Source organism: Ailuropoda melanoleuca, chromosome 8 (assembly GCF_002007445.2).
Source record: "Ailuropoda melanoleuca isolate Jingjing chromosome 8, ASM200744v2, whole genome shotgun sequence".
In the NCBI taxonomy this organism is placed as follows: domain Eukaryota; kingdom Metazoa; phylum Chordata; class Mammalia; order Carnivora; family Ursidae; genus Ailuropoda; species Ailuropoda melanoleuca.
This window is the reverse complement of record NC_048225.1, coordinates 71,684,094-71,701,549: the sequence shown is the minus strand read 5'-3', so window position 1 is coordinate 71,701,549 and position 17,456 is coordinate 71,684,094. Positions and strand designations below refer to the sequence as shown.

General features: G+C 43.1%; 1 protein-coding gene across 1 annotated transcript in view; it reads left to right on the top strand.

Annotated features, from left to right (window-relative positions):
- Nucleotides 1–17,456, top strand: part of ILDR2 (immunoglobulin like domain containing receptor 2) — a gene marked incomplete at its 3' end in the record, with an annotated part of 50,375 nt that overhangs the window by 12,080 nt on the left and 20,839 nt on the right. The window contains exon 2 of the mRNA XM_034667641.1: nucleotides 738–857. Coding sequence (XP_034523532.1) covers nucleotides 738–857 — 120 coding nt within the window. The remainder of the gene's footprint in view (nucleotides 1–737; nucleotides 858–17,456) is intronic.

Genomic DNA, 17,456 nt, shown 5'->3' with positions numbered 1-17,456 from the left:
GTATAATATCTAGAACAGACACTGAGATGAGCTTTGGAAATGGTCTTTCTCAAACCTGACTTCTAGTCTGAGGAGCCTGTTATCAGAACTGAATTGAAATAGGTTCTAGTCGAAGAATGTTCTCAAATATGCCTTAACATCAGCCTCTATGGCCCTTTCCCAAACTCAGAAAGCAGACTTCCCTAAGAAGTTCCTCTGCTGGGAGAAAGGATGTAAGCACACACATTACAGAGCCAGATGGATGCCTTGGCCCAAGCCCCAGGTGGTTCTGTATCAATTCTACCCTTTCTTCTGCTCCCTAAATCATTGGACAAGAAAAGGGCCTACAAGTCTGACCTGATCTATTTGATCACTTGAATTTTGAGGAACTCCTGTGAAGCCAGCTCATTTCCAGGAGTCCAGATAATTCTGGAATGTATCTGGCTTTCAAGGGCTTCTGCAGACCTGGTTAGTTGAAAGCAGTCTTCTATTCCCAAAACTGGACTGGAACTAGACCAGTTTCTGGGGATGCCCTAAGTCTTTCACCTTAGGGATGCTAGTGTTTGCTATTGGTTTTTTGTTTGTTTGTGTATTTGTTCGTTTAAAATAAAGCAAACACCTTGTCAACCACCATCTAGGTGGAGAAGTAGAACATGGCAGACATTCCTTCCAGAAGGGCCCCCTTTCACCCTCCGTTGTCCAGTGTTTTCCTTTCAGGGGGAAGTTTTAGGAACGGGCACTTCTTTTTATGATAACAGATGCAGACCTTCAAATCGGAAAACTCATGTGGGGAGACAGCGGACTCTATTACTGTATTATCACCACCCCTGATGACCTGGAAGGCAAAAACGAGGACTTGGCGGAACTGCTGGTGCTGGGTAAGTGAAAACCATCAGCAGCATTGATATCTTAGACTGCTTGCACTGTTCCCTCTCCTCACTTTTCCCTGCGTGTTCCAGCAGCTTGCATACACAGACTTTATTTCCTGTGCACAAACTGGCTTTAGAACATGCTCTTTATGAGCGGCAGCCATATTTGTTGTGTCTTGTTCCTTGGAGGCCCCTTTTGGCACTGTTCTGAGCGTCTCTTCTGCTTTCTCAGCGTTGTTTTTTCCCCCCCTTTCCACTCATGTACCTTTAACCCGGATTTCTCTCTGTTCTTATGCTTTACTTATCTTTTTGTGTGCTACGCTTCGTTGAAGGAAATGCCAGAGTAGAGACAGCTGAGAGATAAGAATCCCTGGGTGAGTGGGGATCTCCCAAGATGTCAGGAATCTTTTTCCATTCAGTTACTACACTTAAGACAGCCATGAGGAAGGGGGGCTGTAAACTGGAGAGTTTAATGATAAAACATGCCTGATGGAAAGAGCTATTGGAAAGTCTACTAGGGCTTGATTGGGAGGCAACTGCCTTGAAACCTGAAAGCGTCTGAGTCACTCTCAAAACAAATATATCTAATCCTTATTAATATCAATTTCTTCATAAAGGAAAATGCATTATTTTTGGCTACTTGTCCTCTTTAGTGGAGGAATGGAGTGTCAGTGGAAATGACCTCCTTGTATGAAACTGAAAATTGAGCACATATTTCATGTTCTGTAAGTGTTGGTTGTACAAGAAAATTAGGATAAAATATACAGAAATTAAGAAAACTAATTGTAGGAGAAAAGGTAAACACTTGAGGCCATTTTTTAGATGAAATGACATTTTTTGTGGTTTCCAAGAAGCCAGGTGAAAACAATTTGGAGGAATGTTTAACGTGTTTTCTTTTAAAGTCAAATAAGGTTGAAGGTTAATTTTTACCCTATGTGGTAAACTCAGGGCCCAGGGAGAAAATGTAATTTGCTATATAGGATTTTTAGTTTTCTTTATTTTGACTGTGTGCCTTTGGCAAATCAACTGTTCTGCTGCCTAACTTTTTATGATTTATACAATGGATTAAGGTAATTATTTATTAATGATTAACTCTTTAATTAATAATAATTAACCCTTATTAGAGGGTTGACTTAATTCAAATACATATACCTTGGGTCTAATACCTAAACCATAGCTCCTGTGATTGTAAAAGAATGGGAAGTATGACAGACATACAAAAGGAGGTAAAAAAGTGAAAACGCTTCTATTGACATTGTGAAAGAATGCAGGGAAATCAGATTGGGGATCTGCCGCGACCCTGTAAATCAGAAGGGAATAAAAAAGATAAATTTCTGCCCAATCACACAACTCTAACGGCCAAGTTTGAAGGAACAAGTGGCTCATTGAGCCTGCAATTAGCTAATTGTGGACACAATTATTTGGCCAGTGCAGCCATTTGCAGAGAAGTAATTGCCTGTGAAGGAAAAAGAGGCCAGGTAAAAACCACTTTAAAAAATTTGTTCCCAATTCTGCAAATGTGGGAAAATGAGTAGAGTGGAAGCCTTGTCATCTGAGGATGTGCTGAGGTATNGCCTTGTCATCTGAGGATGTGCTGAGGTATGGGAAGGGCATTCCCCTGGGTCAAAACATATAGTCACTTGGGGGAAGATAGTGTCCTGAGGACAATGAGAGATGGGTAAAAGAAAGGCTCAGATGAAAATGGTCACCGAGGATGGGAGAAAAGATGAAGAGCAGAAATCAATGTCACTCCAGAAAGAATGGTAAGAATGGTAAAGGAAGACTGGGGAGGCTGCAAATCGGCCCATCACAGTGGGAGAAGCGTATCCGTGAGATGGGCAGATCCATGTTAGAGTTCTTCGGGAGGAGAAACACATCATTCCGCTGTGTTCCACATTAATTAGAAACGTCCAGAGTACGATATATCTGCCATGTAAACTTTTTAGGACAACGCTAAGTGTGTTATTTATTTAAAGAAGTTAGTTTGAAATCGACGAGAATTTTCTGGACACAGGAAGTACTGTATTTACTTCCCAGATGCAAAATTCTGAGTCTTCTTTGTCTTGACACCCTTTATAGAATGTTTCAAAATATGGTCACAGTTTTTAAAATTCTAATTCTTTGGTTGTTATATCCTACAGGCCTAATTGTTAGGTATTCCTTTTACGTGAGACCAAGAGAGAAATCTGATGTCTGAGGTTAACGTCAAGGAGATGAAGACCTCAGGGGGCATATAACTGGGTGCACAGTTTGCTAATTGCAACCTCTATGAGCCACTGATTCAGTCATTGAATTTTACATTAGGAAATGTTAGAGGAGCTGGGAAGGTTTGATCTAGTTGAAGGACGGCTTGGGAAAGGGAGCACGGGAAGTATCTCCAGTTGAAATTGTATAGAAGAGGGACTGAAAACTTACTGTGCCTGTGTGACTGGGTGGAACTGGAACCAAGAGCAGTGGTTACAAGGAGCAGAAGTCCATCTCAGTATGAAGAAATAACTGTTAACAACTGGGGACATCTAAAGATGGAATAAGTATTCTCAGGAGTAGTGACTTCTTTGTCCCAGGAAGGTGGGAAGATCTTAAGTGTTGTTATAAATGAGACACTTAGGTATAGGAAAAGGTGTTTAGGTTACTTTTGAGCTTCATTTCAATTTTAAAATTTTGAGATTGAAAAGTAGATGAACATGAGGGATGTGACTACCTTGACAAAGGTACTACCAGGACTTCAGTCCTCATGACAGAGATAGAAGGGGTTACAGGTTGTTTACAAGAATGTATAGGGTGTGTGCTCATTCACAAGGAAGCAAGAGAGAATAGACTGTGGTCTTTTGCTGTAGGTCAGGGTTAAAAGGACTAATCCCACAAGAATGAAAAGAAACTATTGTTGGTGCCTGGAAGGAGTTGAGCGTCGCTCTTCTTGGAGATGATCACGAAGTGGGGAGCAGAAAACTGGTGGGAAACTGAGGGCTTCAGAGGGGAGGAGGGTGGGGGAATGGGATAGGCTGGTGATGGGTAGTAAGGAGGGCACATATTTCATGGTGCCCTGGGTGTTATATGCAACTAATGAATCATGGAACTTTGCATCAAAAACCAGGGATGTACTGTATGGTGACTAACATAATATAATAAAAAATATTATTATTAAAAAAAAGAAAAAGAAAACTGATTGGAATTTCAGATGGCCAATTAGTGAGGAAAGGCGAGTTAAAGGGGTACATTAGAGGCAAAGTTAAGAATTTATTTTTTTTCATCATACTCACAAAGGTGAANTTTTTCATCATACTTACAAAGGTGAAGATGGAAAAAGTTGACAGAACAATTGTGAAGTAACTTATATGTCAGACTAAGACTTTGGGGAACCAGGGGCACCTGGGTGGCACAGCGGTTAAGCGTCTGCCTTCGGCTCAGGGCGTGATCCCCGTGTTATGGGATTGAGCCCCACATCAGGCTCCTCCGCTATNCAGGCTCCTCCGCTATGAGCCTGCTTCTTCCTCTCCCACTCCCCCTGCTTGTGTTCCCTCTCTCGCTGGCTGTCTCTATCTCTGTCGAATAAATGAATAAAACCTTTTAAAAAATTAAAAAAAAAAAGACTTTGGGGAACCAGTAAAGAAATACCAACAGAGGAATGAAGTGAGATCTCAGGGTCAAAACAATAATTAGCAGCAGGGTAGACAATGCAAAAGGAATGCTAGAACAGAGGAATGGGCTATGGTGCTGCTGCCGCAGTGTGGGTGAACGCCTATGAGATTCTGAACCAGAGCAGTGGATTGAGAAGTGACAACACAGAAACATATCTGAGCTGGAAGTGATGGATCTTGGTGACTAATAAAAAAAAAAAGAAATGAGAGAGAGAGATGAGTCCAAAGGACTCCATGATTTCTAGCTACCTGGGTAGCCAGCTCTTTCATCAACTAAGAGAGGATACAGGTTGGAAAACAGGTTGGGGAGGCAGGAGAATGACTTTGGTCCTTGACATGTTGAATATGGGAGGCCAGGGACCCCAAGATAGGGATGTCATGCCGACAACTAGAAATGTAGGTCTGGAACCCAGTGGAGAAGCGAGGATCAGAGATAATAGATTCAAGAATCCTGAGTGATAGAGCCATGAGAGAATGGATGAGTCACCCAGGAAGGTTATATAAAGTGGAAAGGGCCAAGGACAGAACTTATCAGTCTTCTATTCTAGTTTACTTCATGTGAGTGATGACACTGGTACTGCATGTGTACGTGTCTTGATTTCTCCCACAACACTGGAGGCTTCTCCGTAGCACTGGACCGTGTGCTCTTCAGAGTAAAGGACTAATGCTCATTTGTCTTTATATCTGTAATGCCTAGCAGAGTGTCTAGTATAAAGAGGCTGGTGTGAATGTTTTTTGAGATGATAAATGGGTAGAGTCTGTAACAAATGTTTTATGCCTCTTAAATATTAGTCAGTGCTAAGTATGTATTTGTTGACTTATAAAAGGTTAGTACAATAAATGTCTACAGTCTCAAGGGAGATAACATGGTTTAATCTCACGATCATTAATTCTTTATCTGGCCATTTAAATTATTACTGGTGATAGGTCCATCAAGGTCTGTGGCTGGAAGCAACAGAATTGGACATGGCTAACTTCAGCAGGAAAATAATTTGTTGGAAGGGTATCATAATTGAAAGGAAGGCTGGAAAATCGGTCTCTGAAAAGGATAGTGTGCTAGGGTAACACTTGTTAGCTTCTGTAAAAACACCCCCCAAGTCTCAGTGACTTCCTACAGTAGAAACCTATTACTTCCTCTTGTCCTAGTCAGATATGGTTAGGAGGCTTACCTAGGTAGCTCCCTTCCAGGTGATGGAGTAGGGGGTCTAAGCTTCTCCATTGTTTGGCTCAGCTGTGCTGGAGACATTTGCTCCCAGCTGCTCAGAAAGAGAGAGTGAGAAAGATCGTGTGGGACTTTTTAGGGGCCAGGTCTGGCAGTGACATGGGTCACTTCTGCTGTTATTTTGTATTTCTCCAGAAAAAAAGTAAAAAGGTCTTGATGAACACGGCGCAGTCCTTGCTGTGCCAGAGATGCTCTAGGGCCTACGTAGCAAAACGAATAGACAATGTCTTTAGCACCCCATAGCCGAAAAAAAAATCAATTTAACTGTTTTTTTTTTTTTTTAATTTCATTTTTCCACTCAAGAATCAGTCTCAGGCGAAAGAGTCCAATTGGCCTAGTTTGGACAGGTGTCCACTGCTTAGCCTTGGGAGATCAAAGGCTCTTGGTGGCTAGTCCACCAAGATATGGAGAAGAATCATTTCCCCAAAGGAAATTGGGGCATTCTTACAAAAAGAGGAAGAACGGATGTGAGATGCAAAAAAAAAAAAACAAAAGCAATAAATGTCCACCAAAGTGATACCATTACTATGTCTGCTATTCATGTTAATGTGTACTGATAATAATTTGTAGTTCAATTTTTGTAGTTCAAGTTTTTTCTGTAAGAACCATGTAAGGTAGGAGAGCAGGCACTATTTTCCTCATCTTCCCAATGAAGAAATTACTGTTCAGGTTTTATAACAATTATCCCTGTAAAGAAACAGTGATGATGATTCAATCCAAATGTCTTGATTCCTAGCCTCATCTCTTTCCGTGATACCACGTGACCTGCCTATATTAAGAAACTATAGAATGCTCCTCTGCATAAGCCTTATTTATTTATTTACTTATTTATTTATTTAGAGTACGAGCACAGTGGAGAGGGGGTGGGGAAAGAGGGACAGAGGGAAAGGGAGAGAGAATCTTTTTTTTTTTTTTAAAGATTTTATTTATTTATTTGACAGACAGAGAGACAGCCAGCGAGAGAGGGAACANGGCGAGCACAGTGGAGAGGGGGTGGGGAAAGAGGGACAGAGGGAAAGGGAGAGAGAATCTTTTTTTTTTTTTTTTAAAGATTTTATTTATTTATTTGACAGACAGAGAGACAGCCAGTGAGAGAGGGAACACAGGCAGGGGGAGTGGGAGAGGAAGAAGCAAGCTCCCAGTGGAGGAGCCTGATGTGGGGCTCGATCCCAGGACTCTGGGATGACGCCCTGAGCCGAAGGCAGACGCTTAGCGACTGAGCCACCCAGGCGCCCCAGGGAGAGAGAGAGAGAATCTTAAGCAGGCTCCTCGTTCAGCCCAGAAACTGATGTGGGCCTTGATCTCACCACCCTGAGATCATGACCTGAGTGGAAATCAAGAGTCGGAGGGTTGACCTACTAAGCCATCTAGGTGCCCCATAAGCCATGTTTTAAAAATCGTGATTGCTGCTTGAGGTCCTGGGTGACAGTTTTTACTTGTCTCAGATTTGCTTTAGTATTTCACTTTATTTCTTAGGCAAACTGCCTATAACCGTTGACCTAGGCCCTTACTTCAAAGGCATAGTTGGTTTTGCCTGGATCGCATACCTCCCCCATGGAACATCACCCCACCCTCCCTTTCCCAGACATCTGAAACATCTACAAATCACTGTGGATGCTTCTTTCAGAGGTTTCAGAAATATCTGAAGACAAGTGATTCAGAGAAATGGGAGGACAACTGCTGATTCAACATTAAACACAGAAACCATACTGAACATTCTTTAATCTCTTTTTGATGATTCAGAAGGTAAAGTCATACCAAAGTTAGAAATATACTTGGTGTTTTGGGTGCTTTGTGAGGACGGTGACAGACACCTTAGAAACAATTAGACATTTGGGATCGTAGAGCCATACCATCAGACAGAAGAAGGGAGTGCCCAGAAATCTGCCACCCTGAGATTAGATGTTGGTCTAAGATCTGTGGCAAGGACAGGATGTTTATAACCTGGACCTGTGCCACTGTTTGGATAGGAGGAAAGTTCCCTTGGGCAGCTCCAGCTGGCAGGAAAAGGACTTCACCATTCAGGAAGGCTCAAGCAGAGAAGGTATTATTTTAAAATCTAAAAGCAGCTCGCCTTGTTCTTACTTCTTTCCATGCTCGATCCGAGGGCCTGACCCCTTCTTTCTGATGTCCCATATGGTAGCTTGTTTCTTTAAGGGCCTTCAAGTAGAAAAATGAGGGAAAGGGCCCAAGTGGAAACATGGCTGGGAGAACACTCCTGATTCTGGACTGAGAATAGAATAAGAGGACACGACCCAGGAGATGTTTAGACTGAAGCTAAGGAAGGCTTTCCTAAGGGTAAATAACAAGTTTTAAAAATTGTGGTTGGTGGGAGAAATTATAGAAACTTCCTCTCTGATGAGCTTTCAACATGGAACAGGTTCTCTTGTCTAAGATATTAGGATAAACAAGAGAGCTTTGTGTCCTTTCTATGATTTTGACTTTATTTAGAAGACCCTCAGATTGCAGAATTAATTCTCTATATGGGGTGATGCCTGAAATACTGCTGTCTTGTTTTGCTTTCATATTGTTTGTTTTAGAAAAAAATGATGCATGTGTCTTATAAACATTTCAAGCAGAACAGAAATGTACAAAAGAAGAAAATATCTCCTAATATCTCGCCATCCAGAGCCAATGACTGTATTCTACACAACTCTTCGATTGCAAGGGCTAGACATTTAACCTGGCTGAGGAAAATTTTTTGGCTTAGTTAACTGCTGAGTCAAGGTTCAAGCATGTCTGAGTCCCAGGGTTCAGATTGTATTTTAAAGAAACCCTGTCTCTTCTGTGTTAGCTGAATTCTCAGGCAGGCTCCCCATCTGGAACAAAGATAGCCCCCAACAGTTCTAGACTTCCATGGTCTTTAATGCAATCCCTCTCAGGACGATAAAGTGCCTTTCTCCGTAGTTTCTGCAAAAGTCCTGTTGTTGGGGGGTAGGCTGTGCTTTGGGAAAGGAGCGTACGTATACTAACAGCCCCAGCTGAACCGTATGAATTGAAGGGAAAAAGGAAAAGGAGTAGCTTCCTAAAGGGAAATTGGGCAGTTGTTTCCAAATGAAGAAGGCAGGCAAAAACAAACACTGTTAATATTTTGTGGAATTCATCCATTTGTGTTTCTTTATAGGCCGAATGCGATGCTATTCCAGGAAGCCAGAAATAGGTTTGCTCCCAGCAGGTCCTTGTGAGTAGGCGCGAAGTTGGGATTGATTCTTCCCTGTGAGGGCAACGCCACAGAGATACCTTTGTTTTCCTGTCATGCTTCTATTTCCCCTTCGATCTCCTCCTGAGATTTACCCAGAAGTACCGAGGCAAGGGGTGGAGGAGCAGACATACATGAATTTTTAGAAAATCAAGGGATTCTCAACACTGTGCCTGAAATTGTTACTGTGGTCTAAAATACACCTTTCAGCCTGTTAGTATTAAGAAGCCATTAAGGCCACAATCAGAAATCAGGGAATATCTCAGAACTTGCCTTTGACTTTAGGGGGTTTTGACAGGTGCATGTTTCTGAGGCCAGGAAGAGCTCTACTAGCACTCCCCCCTTGTCAATGCTGCTTCAGTCCGAATCCCATTGCACTCCCACCCCCGTGACATTAGTTCTGGCTGTTAAGAAACGCTACTCATGGCCAAGGCTCCTCCTCCTCCTTCTCTCCGTCTTTGCCAGCCCTAGCCCGGTGCTGCTAACCAAGGAGATTTGCCCATTAAAAGGGCTTCAGCTCCCAGAGTTCCCATGGCAACGGGCTCCTTGGAGGTCTTTGTTGCTTGCTAAAACTTTGATCTCTCAGAGTGGCTGCTGCTGTTTCTCTCCAAGATTTACAAACAGAAGAAGAGGGAAAAAAAACTGGAGGAGAAGAAAGAAAAAGTTTACTCCTGGCAGAAAGGAGAGAAGGAATTAATTACAGAGCCACACTCTAGCCGTAAATCTGGGGTTTACTCCTTTGGAACATCTTTGGATTTGGGCTGTGCCCATATTTTCACTTGTAGACTCAATTATACCTCAGATATCCTGGCCCCAAGTGAAAGACCTTAACTAGACTTGATTCCACTTAGAGGAGGGCGGGAACCATCCTTTCTGTCTTTAGTAGACACCTGTGCCTTCAGAGTTCCAGAAAAGCCAAGATAACCATGCTGGCTCCCATGCAAGGAGAGAGAGAGAGAGAACTAATTAGGAGTGAGCTCTTTAGGCTTAAGCCACATCGCCTTCTCTCCCAGTCCTCTCTCCTCATCCTGGCCTGCTCTGCCCTGAGCTTATCTTGATGACTCTGTTGGAAGAATTAGAAAGCTAGCCAGGTATCAACTAGAATGTGATTCTGGGTAATGACTGTCAGTGACAACCATTCTTTTACATGAGCAGTGGAGTGGGGGCTGTGGTTGCCCTAAAGACTTGGGATCATGCCTTTTAGTCTTTACGAGAAGTCTCCTGTGGCCTTCAGACCTCTTCACTGCATAATTGCAAACTCGCTCTCCAATGGGCACCATGACAAAGTCAGTTTTGCTTCAAGTATGATTTACATTTCAATTATGATTTACATTTAACTCGTCTTTTTTGCATACTACGTCCCTAGTACAGTGAAGATAAGAAATAAAGAAATGACACTATTTTGTCCTATAAAAATTCCTGGTTTTTTAATAAAGATAAATATATTTCTGAGGCAATTGATTAAGACTGTATTTGATATTTAATATCTAGGCTGTTGGTTCTCAAGAAGGGGCTATTTTGTCCCCCTCCCCCAGGAGACATTTGGCAATGTCTAGAAACATTTTTGGTTGTCACAACTTGTGGGGTGCTATAGGGGCCCAGGAGGCTGCTGAACATTGTACAAAGCACAGGAGAGTTCCTACACCCAACAAAGAATTATCTGGCCCCAAATGTCAATAGTGCCAGTGTTGCGAAACGCTGATCTTGACCAAAGGTCCATCTGGGTACTGGACAGGGTCCTTTGTGAAGAGCAGGGGCTTTGGGGTCAGATATCCCTGGACTCAGTGCAGCAATATAACCTAGGGTAAGTCCATGTTGATGAGTCTGGGTTTCAGTATCTGTAAAAGTGGGGGAGGGGTAATGAAAATTACAAGGAAGACCTATTTTGAGGAACTCCCACCAGTTCCCATCCCCCACATTTCATTGTTAGTGTGTCATCCTTAATCTGAGGGAACTCTCTTTAGGGAATTCTGGGTCCTGGGACTCCTGCTAGAGAGCCGATTTCCCTTTAGCCTGTTCCATAGGCAGAGGCTTTAATGAGCCATCTGTGAATTGGCAATCCTATTACTAATAGATTCACGTTTTCTGAATGACATCTGTGTGGTGCCTTGCCAGTGGTGATCCTAATCAGCCCTGTGGGGACTCTTCCTGTTAGTGGATTTCAGGACGTTCTGTCCCAGCATGCTATGTTTTGGTTACTATATTTTGGTTGCTGTTGGAAGTCCCCATTTCTCAGTGGATGGCCCTTAGTTAATTACAAGGTGTTTCATGGGGAAATACAAGGATTAAGTCACACAGGCCATTTGGTGAAGTCTGGAGGGGCTTGGGGAATGCCTGACTTGGATTAGGATCTGGATGGCCCTGGAAAGACTTTAGATAGGGTGACTTTCTAATTTACTGTCGAAACCAGGATACTTGAGAGTGAAAAGGGAAAACTTTTATTAATTTATGTCAAGACAACAGGCGTAAACTTGTACTGTCCAGTCAAACTGGTATGATGGTCACCCCATAAACATGACCACCTTGAAGGTTCTCCTTTGGTTTGAAGAGAACAGCACATCCAGAGAAGCTGGGGGCAAGTTAGTGTCAGCTCATTCCTTCACCTGCTGAACTCTTGCTGCTAGCTGGTAATGTATTCATGGAGACCTCGGGATGTGCACGTCTCCATTCATTTAGGAGAAACAAGCAGAGGGGCCCAGCAAAGAGATGGCGGTTTGCCTTAATGATGGGTCACTGAAAATTTTGCACTAAGATGCCTGGAGGGTAAAGGATGTCCCTTTAGCTCTTCCAGACCCTGGGTTCTTAAGAGAACAAACGAGGTCTTGAAGGCGCTCTTCGCCTTCCCTAATCCCCAGCCACGCAGTCCCGCGCTGCGCCAAGCTCTCCCCTCCACCCCTTCTCCCTCTCAGCCTTTATCCCGCCTCACTATTTTTGCTTCACTTGTTGCTCATCGCTGTGGGAGGAAACTCGGCCTTCAATTAGTGCGCATTCCTGAAGCCTGCGGTTGCCGTGGTTACCCGGGCGCGAGCTGGAGCAGCTGGGTCAGCCTGCCAGCTTCATTGTAGTCTCTGGGCCTGGGCGCGGGAGGGAAGGGGGGGACGGGCCCGCCGAGGGGAGGCACCGGGGCCCGCGGGAGAGTGGGTGTCACCGAGAAAATCGAGAAAATCGGCTCAGCCCTGGAAAGAAAGAATTGCAGGCCCTTGAAAGCCGGTCAGGAAACAGTCATTGCATTTTTCTCCAAAGCCAGGGGCAGCCTTTCAAGGGCACGTTAGCGTTCACACGCGGGCGGTGCCTGGACTTGGGTCTGGGAAAGTGCAGCATGGTGTATGCCCCTTGCAACTGAGAGGGGGTGACCAGTGAGGAAAGGGCAGGGACTCTGACAGTCCAAGACCTACAAGCATTGTGTCCCTCGGTGGGTTAAGTAGCCATTCTTGGTATCTTTGTGTGTGAGCTGCCCGTGCCAGTCTGTTGGATGGAGCCCGGTGAGCTCAGGAAATCACACTGGGTTCCAAGAAAGTGTATTTCCTCCTTCCATTAAATCCCACCTTCCTCCATGTCATTTTGGAGTCAAATCAGGCTGTCTTCTGCATTTCATCTCAGACCAAGTTGTACATGTTCTATGACTCATAATACTTGGCTTCTAGTCCCTCTCTGGGGGCAGGGAGTTGGTTCGCTATAGCACTTTGCAAAGGCAGAGTACTTTGTAATCATTTCTATTATTGTTTATTAGTTTGTAGCAGCATGGTGAATCTTTTAATTAGCTCATACTGTGTGTTATGATGTATTCAGTAATCATTTTCTGGTCACAACTTTAAAAGCTGCTGAAAATCTCAACATCTCTACATTTTGCACATCCAAAAATTACACTTTAATAAGTAGAGCAATAATGCCACAAACATAGATTTCAGAGTTGCTCTCTGCAAGTATCAGAAAACTAGAAAGCTGTTGCTGCTCATTTCTAAATTAAGGGTAAGCAAAGCTTGAGGGGGAATGAGATATTGGGGAAAAAAAACTGGAATGGGGGTGAGTAGACCCAGGTTCTACTCCTGGTTCGGTTATTAGCTATGTGACTGGAGTAAGATCCTTAATCTCTCTGAGCCTCCAATTCCTGAAAACATGGAGTGGGTTATGGATTAGATGACCTCTGAGTTTCTTTCTAGCTATAAAATCTACTTCTGAAATTCTATGTGAATTGAAGAAGTCAGTGCTGGGGCGCCTGGGTGGCTCAGTTGGTTAAGCGTCCAACTCTTGATCTCAGCTCAGGTCTTGATCTCACATGAGTTCAAGCCCCGTGTTAGGCTCCGTGCTGGGTATGGAGCCTGCTTAAAAAAAAAAAAGAAGACGTCAGTGCCTTAGGCCAAGCTTATAATCACTGCCAAAAAGCCTGAAGCATTTATTAATAGTTAATTGCAGATGGTCCAATACTAGTCATTTTGTGGAGAGAATTCACTGTCAGAATTATGCGCTATAATTTAAAGTGACCCAAAATGTAAAAGATATAAAAAGAAAAAAGTACATGCATGAATGCTTAAATCCACTTTATAAATATATCTAAAAGAAAGGGAAGCTATATCCACATTTGTGATGGATAATCATAAATTATATTTATTGAATGCATGGTTGCTATGGGAATATAGAATAAAAACAGGGATGTGTGTGCACTTGGGAAATTTCCAGTCTATTTGGGATTCCAAATAGCCATAGAAACAACTTTACACTTGAGGGGGCCAGAGAAAACCATCTGCTCTCCTAAAAGACTTAGGAGAGAAACATTTTGGACGGTTAGGAGCTGAGAGACCAGGGGGTGGGTACAGCACAGCCCTGAAAATGGATCTAGGGCATGTTAGGAAAGCTTGGAAGCAGGATGAAGCCCAGATGTGCATTAAACAGAAGGGAGAAGAGGGGAATTGCAAGGAACTGGGGAAGAAAAGCATTCTGAACATCTGATCATCCTAACCAGAAAGGTCATCAGTATGAATATTGGCAAACCTGAGGAGGACTCCAAGGTAATACATTCCAAGAAATGAATGAAGAGAACAATGCTGTCAGCAGTGGTGACATCATAAGAATGAAGGAAGTATTGTTTTTTCTCCTTTTGGTGAGTTCCCATGCTTTAAATAATTTAGGGTCTGTTGTCAGCAAGTAAGTGAATAGAAGTTCTAGGATCTGAAAACAAGTTTGTCCTAAGTCTAGAACTTCGTTCCCTTCCATTGCACTTTGAAGGTTCACACTAGTAATCAGAGCTTAGATTTATGTTTTAAGAGTAGAGACAAAAGCAACTTTTTTGGCTAAATTTTGGATGCATATTGTATCTCCGTGTAATGACTGCCTTAAAAACACCATAGCCTCGGGGCGCATGGGTGGCTCAGTCGTTAAGCATCTGCCTTTGGCTCAGGGCATGATCCCAGGGTCCTGGGATCAAGCCCCGCATCGAGCCCCACATCGGGCTCCCTGATCCACTGGAAGCCTATTTCTTCCTCTCCCACTCCCCCTGCTTGTATTCCCTCTCTTGCTGGCTGTCTCCCTCTCTGTCAAATAAATAAATAAAATCTTAAAACAAGACACCATAGCCTGGTAGTTTGCAACTTGTGGGTAGTGGGGTTGGGGGGGTGTTTCAATCCCCCCAGATAGCAAGATGGCATTTGGGGGTGTTGGAAGGACTAGAGGTTGCTCCTGGCGTTGAGTCCTGAGTCCAGGGGTGCTAAACATTCTCTAGTACACAGAAGAGTACTGAATGAAGGAATGAATGTTTCCTTCATGTTCTTATTAAGAGCCTTTTTCCATCTGGGATAAAAGGTACTTTCACAAACAATGAACCAGAAGTCCAACCAGAAGCTCAGCATACTGGACAGTGGTGATTTGCTACTGGAAACATTTCAAGGTCCAGTTGGCTGAGGTGGGCTGCTGGGGATGCCTAGCTCGGCACACAGTCCCTGCCCTGGAGGGGTTTCCATCCTGCTAGGGGAGGCACACGGAAAGGAGTCATTGCAGCGGAGAGATAAGCATCCCCAGGAAGGTGTGTACGGGGTCCTCAGGAGCCTGGAGGAGGACCCACGCTCTCAGGGCAGAGTCCTTCCAGGGCTCTGCCAGAATGGATTTCAGAGTGTGTGCGGTAAAGATTTGAACAAAGCAGGAGATTTAGAAGTATATTAGCTGGTTTTGTTAGTAAAGGGGGTAAGTAAATCCTGCCTTGAGGAGCCTGGTCTACCAAGAAAAGAGCATTTGCACCTTGGGGAAACGTCACTAGGACGTGGTGTGTTGTGAAATGTGCAAAGTTAAGGCCAAGGCAAGGACTGTGTCATGACTAGGCGGAACCTGGTGTCAAACACGAAGGAAAAAAAAAAAAGCTGATGATAATTGGATTTGGCAGGAGGAAAGTCTGAATGCCACCCTATCCTTAAGTTCTTAAATTACAAATGTAATTTGTAATTTTGTGACCTTAGTAAGTTTGTGAAACAGAAACAGGTAACTACAACTCGTTCTTAGACCGACGTTGGACAAGCCGCGCGGGCTAGACAGTGAGCCTCTCAAGCATAGCATGTCGTATTCCTCTGTGTCTCCACCTGGCACAGTCCACCCTTCTTTGTTGACTGAATGATGAATGAATGAATTGGAGACATTCCAGAAGTGAGCTGGTTTTCAGGAATATGTACAAAGAGTTCAGTTGGGGATAACTTCAGTGTGTCAGTGGTAGGAAACAGCTGAAATAGGGAATTATATAGGTAAGATACAGGGTTGTTTTATCCACAATGCCTGTTTCTGCCCCGACCATTCAACCCAAAAGATGGAATGTTTTTGTCTGCAAAGTTTGTGGTGGTAATTGTACGAAGCGGGTACTTGTGTGTGCGTGTGTATGTACAAACTACTAGTACGCCTAATTTGTTTGGTCTATTCATGTGGAAATTTCTTAAAAGTAACAGATTCTGCAGGGTTTGGGGAAAACTGAGTGCTTACATAAAAACGGTATTTTCTACGGATAGTTTGCGCTGTGTTTTGGAAAGCATAGATGTGGCCTTCTATTTGCAGGGTCTGTTTTCTATCCTTTCCTCAGACATTAAAGTGACTTGTAATTGCCCCTCTTAAACTGAATCCTGGAAGAATAGCAGTGATTCACAAGTGTTGGTAAAGTGCTCCTGAAATCTGGAAAGTATTTACTGGAATTGTTTGGACTTTCTAAGATCAGACCTTCGTTGGCTGTGATAGAATAGGAAGAAAAGATAGAGCATTTCTAGCTGGCAACAGCATTTCTTAGGAATTGTTAGTCAAGAAGCTGGAAGCAAAATCATTTTCAGAAATATATGATTCCAGCATAAATCTGCTTTTAAAAATGCCTTTAGTCCCGGTAAAATATAAATTGTGGTATAAAAGCCAGAGAGATTTGCACTCTCTCTGCTGTTGACATGATATAGTCATATTGTCTGCTGTCCCCAAACTCCTACTATGTCCTGAATTCTGAAGACATTAAATTTCACCCACTGTATGGCATGATGCTGTCACCCACCCTGGGGCTAGCACTGCACAGGTGCATTATGGGAAAACATCATCTTTCCCTGAAGCATCAGCTGCTGTTACTTTTGGGAGAATGAGAAGCTCGATGTACGTCTTTCTGTTGGCGAGTAAGCTTTGTGAATCTCCTGTCCATATTTTTGATGCCACCCTATCCTTAAGTTCTTAAATTACAAATGTAAAAATATAATCTAGAAATGAAAATGCCTTCATTGTTCTTCCATGATGCCCATTCCAGCCCCCCGGAAATAAGAAGGGCGAACAATTTGGTATGTAATACTCTTGCTTTCAGATTAGAATTTGAACATGGGTTCCTAGAGCTCATACTCACTGATGTTCTGTGTGTAGAAACCATGTCAGAAGACCAACAAGGTAACCTAAACAGCCTGTGGGGGGAAAGCCAGCTTTTGTGTTTTACATGCTCATAAATATATTGGTCTGTATATATCTGTCCGTGGTTGCAAGTGTGTGATCTCTGGGGTCTAGACAGCCCCCAAAATATATTTTGTATGGCTTGTCGAGTGTTTTAAAAAATTTGTGACTCAGTTGCCAACATTTGAAAATGAGGATATTTCACACAAAAGTGTGTGGTCTGGCTAATTTTTGAAAAACAGGAAGACCTGGAAGATACATTCGTGTGGGGCAGCAATTGGCTAAAGGTGAGTAGTAGCAGCCCCCGTAGACACATGATCTGCCATTTGCTTCACCCCAAAATGCTCCCTGTTGTATTCCATATGGCTAGCTGCATTTACTTGCATTACCTGCTGTCCCTCTAAACATACAGAGCTGAGTTTGCAACTCTAATCTTGAAGTATCAGATTTGAGAACCAAAAAATATTATAGATAGGGTGGCCATATAATTCCTCATCCAAAATAGGATACCTTGAGAGTAAAAAGTAGTGCTATTAATATTTACACCAGGACAACAGGCACACACCAGGACATATAGTCTCCCTCTTTACAGATCACTTTATTCAATCACTTCATTTGATTAATGAGAAAATTGAGACCTAGAAAGAGGATTGCCTATGGTAGCCCCCAAG